Source organism: Coffea arabica, chromosome 8c (genome assembly GCF_036785885.1).
Source record: "Coffea arabica cultivar ET-39 chromosome 8c, Coffea Arabica ET-39 HiFi, whole genome shotgun sequence".
NCBI classification, from domain to species: domain Eukaryota; kingdom Viridiplantae; phylum Streptophyta; class Magnoliopsida; order Gentianales; family Rubiaceae; genus Coffea; species Coffea arabica.
The window spans coordinates 43,094,980-43,105,012 of record NC_092325.1 but is presented as its reverse complement, the minus strand read 5'-3'; the positions used below and the strand labels follow the sequence as shown (position 1 = coordinate 43,105,012).

Genomic DNA, 10,033 nt, shown 5'->3' with positions numbered 1-10,033 from the left:
TCACTCACTCTATATATGGTTACACTCACATGCTTGTAAGAAAAGTTCTATATATATATTTGATTGAAAGTAACTCAATGCTTTTTTTTTTTTTTGGGGGGGGGGGGGGGGGGGTTTCCATTTTTTGCATTTTATGGGGATATATTGAAAGTAAGACGTACTTCAAAGCCACGTACTTGTGAAAAGAAAAGCTTGGCAAAATAATGACATATGAACTTTTATCTTTATTAATGTCCAACATATATAATTACATGGCATGATATACAAACAAAGGGTATCATATTCACATCAGCCCTTTGATCCTAGATTGTGTCCCCATATTTTTACACAGGAATACAACAGCGATTTTCTTCCTTTTCTTTTCCAATTGCATCACATTTTTGGATCGATCTCAGTCGTCTTGGCATTGCTGATTACTCTTTGGTATGGTTGGTGAGAAACCTCTTAAGAAACAAGGTTTCACTTGACAACCCTCGCTCTAAGGATATGCTAAGGATTACATACAAAATTACTTCTACACTAAGGATCTAATTAGGTTGAGGCAGACATGATACTTGTTGTGTAACATGTTCACTAAGCAAACTAATTAAGGTTTTTCTTTTCTTGTGTTTTTCATGATTACTCTCCTTCTCTTTCCGATCCCCCAGCTTGGTAAATTTACAGCTCACTCCTTGTTCCCCATCTCTATGGTGTCCAACACATTTGAGATTTCCATGTCACTGAAACAATCGAACCCAAAGTCATGAACGCCAAAATCCTGGCAATCCAATAGCCACGAATAGTTGTCATCCAACAGTGGCATCCCAGGATTATCAAAATTTTGTGCAGCAGCTGGAAATTCCCATGGAGCATCGACTACGGGAGGTACTGGTGCTTCCTCCTCCAGTAGGTAACTTATCAATGGATCGTAATCAGAAACGTTCTCAAGAATGTTATCGAGTAAACGGGATTCATCGGAGGATGAGTTTTCAGTTGGAGAGCAAGAGTTCTGATCTTCCGAGCTGGCACTAGCGCTGATAGTGCTGCCACTGTTTATCTCTGGCAATTCAAGCTTTTGATGCTTCTCTGATTCCGCATCAGGCGATGTTTCGGCCACCTTAGTTTCCTTTTGAAGCGGTTCATGAGTGACAGGATCAATTCCCATCTTGAGGAGCTTTTTCTTGATGTGAGTATTCCAGTGATTTTTAATCTCATTGTCAGTTCTTCCGGGCAGTCTTGCGGCAATCTTGGACCACCTAAATGAAAAAAAGAAAAGAATCAATCATGTGACGTAAGAAGTAGCTAGCTAACATAATTAATAGTTTCGAATCCTACGAATGGAAGAAAATTCTGCACAGTTAAAATAATTTTAACTTAATGAACACTTGATTTTGAAGCCAACAGTGGCCTGCATGTATATATATTAAAATTTGATCCTACATCATATGACGAACAGTCGATACATATGCATGTAGAATAATACGTACTAAAAGTGTAACAATAAAGTCTCATTGAGACTTTTATTATTTGCTACTTGTTGAAGAGTAACTCAGAATACTCCACTAGCTTACAAGAGGCAGGCAAAACCAGACGTTGATGCCTGCCTCCAGCAAAAGATGTTTTTCTTTGGATTGGCTGTAATAAGACCCAAAAATCTGCTGTAATAAGACATCCATCATTACTACACGGACTTTTTTGTTTATACAATAAACGAAACTTTTGAACCGCTCATCCTCAATATTATTGTTTATACAAGAAATGAAACTTTTGAACCGGGGGCCATAATTGACGTATTTTCCATGGAAAGTTGCCCACAGAAACTATCTAAAATATTTTCAATTGAATCAATAATATTTACTCATGGTACTTGTTATTTAGACTAGTCAGTCAGTATTAAGGGAAAAAAAAACATGTGAAGACATGCAGAAGATGATGCAATTTGTAAAAGAACTTTGAAAGGAAAAAAAAATCTCAAAATAGTTGCATGAAACCAATTTTTGTTTGTCAAGATAACGAGTGAAAATTTGTTTTAAACCACAGAAAAACAAAAAATTTTCTCGGCTTCATGCATGCTGATCATAATGCACCTAAAGAATTCAAGACAGTAATAATAATATTGTAAACATGGTGGAACCTGTTGCCCAGACGAGCATGAAGATCGATGACCAATTGCTCCTCAGCTTCAGTAAGAAGGCCTCTCTTCAAGTCAGGCCGAAGATAGTTAGTCCACCGGAGCCTACAGCTCTTGCCGCAGCGGCGAAGCCCGGCGAGCTTGGGCACGGCCCGCCAACAACATTGGCCATTAGTAAGAATAAAGCTAATAAGCTTCTTGTCTTCCTCGGCCGTCCATGGCCCCTTCTTCACCCCAAGTTTGTCACAGCAAGGTTGTCTCCCCATGACCGCTACCTATGAGCTAGTTACTAGCAAGCCAAGCCAAGCCAAGATGAATACTAGCTATATATTACTATTCTGATCACCAATCGCAATGGAATATATGAAGTAGCTAGTCTCCCAATATGCATATGCTATATGATATGAGATCATATGATGAAGCGAAAATTTGCCAAGACTCAAATGTCCCCTACCCACCTATATATACTGGTACCAACTTTTGTGTAAAGGTGTTGGCCTTACCTTCCCTATTCCCATCCTAGCAAATTTTCATATATGTGTATATATTGCCAAATTAATAGTGTATATATGTTATATGTTTAGATTACACTAGTAATTAATATGGGTGAAAGAGGGAGGGATTCCATGGCCCACCATTGGTTTATTGAAAAGTACAGATGAACTAAAATCATCTTGTTCTGGTGAAATCAGACTAGAAACACTAGACAAAGGTGGTGGTGATGATAGTGAAACTGATAAAAGGGGTGACCCTAACACAAAGCTACATCTAAGCAATTCCCCAAAATATTTCTTCCCATTTTCCTACACAAACCACTCCCTCATTGCACTCTTACTCAACCATTCCATCACCTATTTCGTCATCACCACGTCTACGTGTCCGTTTCTTGGCGACCGGGATCCTCTGTGTTACAGTCACCCTGGCCTAACAAGTAAGCCTGAGAGTTGGACGTCCGATAACCCCCCCCCCCCCCGGGAAAACTTTTTCATTTGGAGTTCCAGCAAACTCTGAGGTTAATTATCCCTCAACAAATGGGAGAAATCAGGAATTTATTAACTCGATCAATTAATTTGCTGGAATAAATTGCAAGCAATCTATCATGAGTTAAATTAGTGGTTCTGCAAAATCTACGTACTACCATATTGATCAATTCTTTAATTCGGTGTCCATATTGACTTGTTTTATGCTGTTGCCCTACATATTTTGTGTTGTTATATATATATATATATATATATATGAAAAATCATAAGATGAAGTATGAGATTTAAAAGAAATAAGACGCGGAAAACATAACGTTTATTTTTCATGTTAGCCAAGTACATACAAATGATCAGAAACAGGTGATCAATTATGTATAATTTCCGTACCAATAGCAGCTGGAGACCAGGCTATTTTGATAATAAAGAAAGGTGGCTTGCCAGTATAGTATTTGCTTTTCCATCAGCCTAATTTTTTAAACAGGTCCGGGGGCAGTTCGTCTTCTCGCAGTCGTAATGGGTTCGTTGGATTTTGAATCCACTGTTCAAATTTTCTGCTACATTAATAAAAGGAATTTACTGTTTTGAATTAATTATCATGTTGGAAAGTTACACATTATGATCTGCAAAACCGAGCAGGGAAAAGAATTCACGCTTAATTCGACCAAATAAACCTTTCCATTCTCTTTTGAGATGCGGATGAATAACAGTCCCTGGTCAAAACAGGGCGGGCCGGCCACCTTATCAAGTAATTCTACAGACGAATAATTGGTTTGCCATCTTTCCTTGCACAATTTATTTTTCAGTGGAAAATATATAGTTCACTAATTAATTTCATGCAACTGATCACGTCTAAAAATAGGGCAAGCTAGACCACCGAATACTGTCGTTAGTATACACCTGAAGTTTATACGTAACCGTGCATGTCTTAGCTAGAGAGAGACGGACAATTAATTACGTTGTCCTGTGGCATGAGTAATGGATCAATACATTTTTCAAGTGGACCATATTACATTGTTAATCAATCATGGCATGTGCCTGCCATCACATTTGTCTCCTTATCAGAGCTTAACTCTGGATTGTTCCAATACAATTATTTTTCAGGTTAGCCAATCGGATTAGCGAACAAATTGTGTCCCTCATGAATGTTTATCTTTCCCCAACCCATGAAAAAATTGGATGGGCTAAAGCTTCGACTTGTCTCAGTGTTGTTCTTCACAGAGAAGCCAGATGGGCATACCAATAGATGGACAGATACGTGCCATAATGAAGGGATTTCTTGTATGACAATTAATTCCTTAGATTTCTGCTATGTGATGCCTAAATCATTACTAGTCACAAATTGCAATACATTATATTATCTGTTCATAACAAGAGAAGAAGGGGGGGGGGGGGGGGGGGGGGGGGGGGCAGGTAGTTGCCCAAATGCTTGGTTTTTGACTTGTGCGTCTAGGCTTAGGTGTGTTGTTGATAATTGTGGACCGTGTCCTTCAACTGCGTACTCAAAAGTCCATTCTGTTAATCTCAGGTAAGCAACAACAAACCTTAGATTTTTCGATCTTTCTAGAAAAATTATTTAATCAGCACAAGAAGCAAAAGTTAAACAAAGGGATCACGGCCCCCTCACAAGTTCTATTTCAATCCAATTAAAAATGAAGTAATTTTTTTTACATCACAATCTTACTCATTTATACCTTACTTAAATTTATGTACATCTATTTAATTACACCTCAAGGACAACACTGATGCAGACCAGAACTTGTGAGGCTCTCGGTTTTGGTTGATTGCTGTCTGTCTTGACTCTTGAGGTCAAAGGAATAGTCGCTCAAGTTATTCGGCTTCCCTCATTATTAATTAGTACTAACCAAGACGAAACAGGTCCGTTCCCATTCATTCAATGATAAGAGTCTCAAATCATCAGACTGTCGACTGCCCAGATTGCTAACTTGTGGGACTTTTTTTAATTCTATGGCGGCAGATGTTCGAAGCACCTGAGGAGTATAATTCTCCTTATAAAGGCTTGTGAATCACCAAACTCGGCAACTATTATTCGTAATTTCTGATTGAAAAAAAAAAAAGAGCGTTTGCACCATTTAAAAAAAACAAAAAAGAGCATTTGCATTTTGCACCATAAAATAAAACCACTCTGTAGTTTCTTTGTTCAATTATAGATTTGGTTCCAACACATATGCTTTCCCCTCAAGGAAGGTTAATCGTCTCCTCTTGGGTGAACATTGGACCTGCCCTGTGAATATTAAATTTGTTCAAGTAACTATCGTAGATGATAGATTTTCAGATCATGCAATTTGCTCGCAAACCCTGCAGAAATGAAAGATGTGCTTGTACATTCACGAGCAACCCACGTATGAAACTCTAGTTTTCTCCAACATGAACAACATAAATCATCATCAGCCACGTATGGATTGTTGGGTGAAACGAGTACGTACCTAAAATTGGTGACACCTAAAATGCCATGCAGAGTACTACATATATATATATATATATACACACTTCTGGATAATACGCTTGAGATTACGTACTAGTTATCACTTATACAAGTGTCTTCTGTTAATCCAGCGCCACCATTGAGAAGAAATAATGGAACATGTATGACTATTACCAGACACGGAACAGAAAGGATGAGTTCAATTTAGAATTGGACGAGTATTGTTTGGTAAATTTTAGTGTTTTGTGGCCAAACTGTTTCCAAATTGTTGAAGTCATGTCATCACTGCAACAACCGCCATACTCCAACATCGCGAAGAGACAAGAATCAGTAAGGGGTTAGGGCTGACTATTGCTAACGAGAATAAGCACATAAATGAGATAAACATTTAGATAGGAGGAGTGTGTTTGAATGCTAGACGAGTGTGTTAAAAGGGGGATGAATTTGTAACACTTGTATGTTTAACTAGCATTTGCTCTTCTGTAATTTAAATTTTTTTTTTTTTTTTGTAAGTGAAATGATTCGAATTCGAAATCTCTTACTCACATTTTCTTCTCTCCAATCATCGTCCGATCCATCAATCCTCCAAAATTAAGGGCTAGTCGTACCTTTCCAACTTATGTTCATTTTATCCTCCAATTCTAATAGTCAAAGGCGGCTTGTGTTACTTGTTAAGGCGGTCTAGTACAATAAATACCCTTGATTATGACCTATCTTTTGATTCTTGAGCGTTTTTGCCCTTTGCACGGCAAATTCTTGCCCCTGCATAAGAGGGAAAAAACTTGTACGTGATAATTAATTAAGTGGGGGATATGATAGCTAGGTAAATCAGAAAAGAAAATTTTTAGAAGCACAAATTGGGGTCGAAAAAAAGTTTCTAAAAAATTAAAACCATCGCCACGTACAAAAACAAGTAGGTGGTTTGGGTCATCTGAGCTGTGATGCAATAATAGAAAATTAGAGAAGGACAAGAAAGAAGGACGGTGTATATTAATGCTATAGCAAGCTAGTCAGTGTGAAAAATTGAAAAATTGTATGGGACTTTTTTTTTTTTTTTTTTTTCCTCTGAAAACATGTTGGCTAAGCAAAATTGCGCGATAGATTCTAATTTTTTGGGCAAAATGGCAGCGTTTGATTAGGAATTTTTCAAAATAAACTTGATCCCAAAACAAGTGACATCCAGTCTGACATATTATCTAAACGCTTTAGATACATATGGAGCTGTGAAGGAATATTATTATACTCAATAAGCTTTTAGAAATGTGACAACAAATATATTATTTTGCCTTCAAAGCATAAAAAAAAAAATTGTACAATTTGCCTTCAAAGCAAATTGTACAATTTATATAATGGTCTTGATGTGTGCCCACTTTCATCAGTTTTTCATTGAGCTTTTGTTCGATGTGTATTTGGAAACTAATTAATTAATGGCATATCTCATTATTTAAGAGATCGAAGGACAAAGGCAGCTGATAGATACCTCGAACAATTTGGGAAGCCAAAAAAGAAAAGAAAAAAGAAATTTCGCCTAAATTTGCTCATCGTTCACTTTCATCTGGACCAACAGACGGAACCTTAATTATGGGAGCAAGACTTCTGTTCCATTCTACTTGTACAGAAAGTAATGCCAGATAAATTGTCCCCGGGATACAACTTACCACCAAAGCAAAGAAATGACTAAACTCATTCTAAGAGCAATTATTCATTTCTTTACCACTTTAATCGGCATCGTGAAGGTTTATTAATTTCTAATCCTAAGAAATGTCTCCACTTGTGGGTATAGGTCTTAAGGGCAAGATTAACACCATTATGCCTTAAGCACCATCATGAAGCACGTTTAAAGCGACACGTGAGCTAACAAATCAAAAGTACAGATATCGAACTAAAATTACCCCCCAAAAAAATTAATAATAATAATAAACTTAAAAAAAAAAAAAATTGGCATGGGATTAACTGTTTCTACTTCCCACAAAGGAAGAGCTAGAATTGTTAATTAGTGTGCCAAAGACTCAATGATGCGTTTTGCACGTAATGCAATCGTCATTAAGCAAACCAACAGACATCTTAAAGTCAAGAAAATGAATGCAAATGAATCCCATTTGAGACTTTTTTTGAGTAGCAATTGAATTAATTCCACTGTTTTATCTCTAAGCTACCAAAGCTCGTTAGATTCAAGGATTAGATCAACCCTTATTATGAATTTAAACAATCAGTCTTTCACTTTATGGTGTACAAAAGTAGGGGTGGTGGGCCTACCAGATGATTTGTAATGAACTAATCAATGGGGAGATTTCAAGTATGGGTCAGAATAAATGTGTTAGAACTGAACTGAAATGTCTCAGATAATCAACTCCGTAATCAATGGTTCAAGAAGATGGAATGTGTAGATTAGATGTTATGGTTTGTTTATAGTACTTTTTGTCTAAAGGCATGGAAAGATGGAGGTTGTTGAGGAAATAGTAAGCAAAGTTAGATATGTTTGTTAGATGGCAAGAAATTTGGCATTTAATACTGCTTACTACTAACTCCCAAGTTAAGGTGAAAGTGGTCAAACTCTAGAGTCTAAATTGCAAATCTTTATTTTCTCTCTTTTTTTTTTTTTTTTTTTGAAGTTGCAAAGATTATATACAAATTTCATATATTCATATGTAATTAAAGGTCATGTTTATGTCCTTTTTTTAGTGCAATATATTTTGATTTTGTTATTAAATATGTTGGAATTTATGTCTAATTAGCACAAGATTTCTTGAAATAAGAAAAAGTACTCTTGGAACTGAATTTTTCACCTTACATAATGTGAAAAAGAAAATGAGCAGACTAAAACATAATTCATTTTAAAGGTCAGATTGTGGGAGGACACGTATCGTCAAAAACTCGTTCTAACAAATTATTTGGGGTACCCAAAGGATTGGCTGGTTGTGAAAAATATAAGCCTCTAGTGACGAGTGAAATTCTGATCAACACAATGCTTGACAGGTTTTCGAAACAAAAAAACACGCACCCCCCCAGGTTAGATCGGAAAAGGTTATACGTAGCCATCATGAATATATTATTGTTTATACATATCAACCCAGGATGGATCATAGGTAAGAAATGCTTTTAAGAGCCGTAGAAAAGATGCATGAGACAGGGTAGTCATACACGGTTGGGGTAGATGAAGAACTTTAGCAGGCGACCGACTCGGAATTTAACGCCTGAATTCTCAGGCAACTCGAAATAAATAGTTGCTTGCTTTTGAACTCGTCAAAAAATTAGTAAATAAGGTGAAACTTCTTATTATATGATCTTATTGAGATGTAATGTAACCAGGTGGTGGAATAGAGATGGCGTTTTGGTCTTAGTGCGTTTCTACCAACGGTTCTTTTCCTGGGAGATGAAAGAGTAGCGGGTTGCCGTTCAAATTATTGGTGGGATGAGAGACGAGCCCAATCCTCTATTTTCATTTAAGAACACATTGCAAAAGAACTGGTGTTCTTTTGACCCCGAAAAAAAAAAAAAAGGAATAATAACTGACAAAAAGGGTCTAAAATTTGATCCCAAAACTGACAAAAAAATCGTGCAAAAAGCAAATCAATATCCATGAATAATAAACAAATCAATATCCTAATGGGTTGGTAAGTGCTAATTGTTTTCTCGAAAGGAGTCTGCTTCTTGTTTAAATTTTGGTTCTGTACAAGTCTCACCACTAGTTTGCTGGCGAACCATACCACACCTGGACTGCTTCTTCACAAAAACCAGTCATGAATCACTCACTATCCTAAACCCCTTTGGCAGAAATTTTCAGATATCAGGTTCGGGTTACAGTCGAAATATAATATAGAAAATGACGCAGACCAAAAGATTTATTTGCCGACATACTTTTTTTGCATGCAACAAGCAACCTTTATCAGCCTCGAACGCCCAGCTTTAGATTTTGTAAGGTGTGTCATTAGATCCAAAACCAGAATGGTGGCCCGATTGCCAGCAGACAACCGCTCTTTGTAACCTTGTCTATAAGCAATTGCCGCGAAATAACGCTAAAGGGACAGATGTCAGGATCCGAACTCCCTCAATTATTATTAGTTTTTTTGCCCCTTCTTGTATTCCCGTTCTGTAACTTATTAAGCAAACCATCCGAGATCCCAAGTTGAAAACGATGTATGTCAACAATATAATCCCATTCTAATCCATTATTTTGCTTTGAATTTTCAAGTTGAAAAAATAATTTGATTGTGCTCTTTCTTTTCTTTTCTTTTTTTTTTTTTAAACAAGACTTGTAAGAAAGTACGACTGCAGAAAAAAATTCCCTAATTCCAACGTAATCTCATCGCCATCTCCAGAAAATGCTTTAGCTCATACCTGTTCTACATTTGTTTTGCTTGTAGCAGCCCAACATTAAAAAGACAAGAAATACAGATCCCAGCCCAAAAGAAAAGCACGAGGGAATAGATTTTAGCTACATATAACCAACAATCTACCACACAAAACCGGCCAACTGTTCTTCAAAAAGACTGAGCAGCA

The 10,033-nt window shown here is 36.8% G+C and overlaps 1 protein-coding gene across 1 annotated transcript; it reads right to left on the bottom strand.

Moving 5' to 3' along the window:
• Positions 1 to 204: 204 nt before the first annotated feature.
• Positions 205 to 2,625, bottom strand: LOC140013229 (MYB-like transcription factor ODO1). The gene is made up of 2 exons (XM_072062413.1): positions 2,114 to 2,625; positions 205 to 1,235 (listed from the first exon to the last, which is right to left on the bottom strand). The coding sequence occupies exons 1-2, from the start codon at positions 2,374 to 2,376 to the stop codon at positions 665 to 667; spliced, it is 834 nt and encodes a 277-aa protein (XP_071918514.1). The 5' UTR covers positions 2,377 to 2,625; the 3' UTR covers positions 205 to 664.
• Between the last annotated feature and the right edge of the window lie 7,408 nt (positions 2,626 to 10,033).

Excerpts from the sequence above, each read along its gene's own strand:
- LOC140013229 (XM_072062413.1), bottom strand. The coding sequence starts at position 2,376 with ATGGGGAGACAACCTTGCTGTGACAAACTTGGGGTGAAGAAGGGGCCA. Across the intron at positions 1,236-2,113 it reads CATGCTCGTCTGGGCAACAG|GTGGTCCAAGATTGCCGCAA; the intron begins GTTCCACCATGT and ends TTTTTCATTTAG.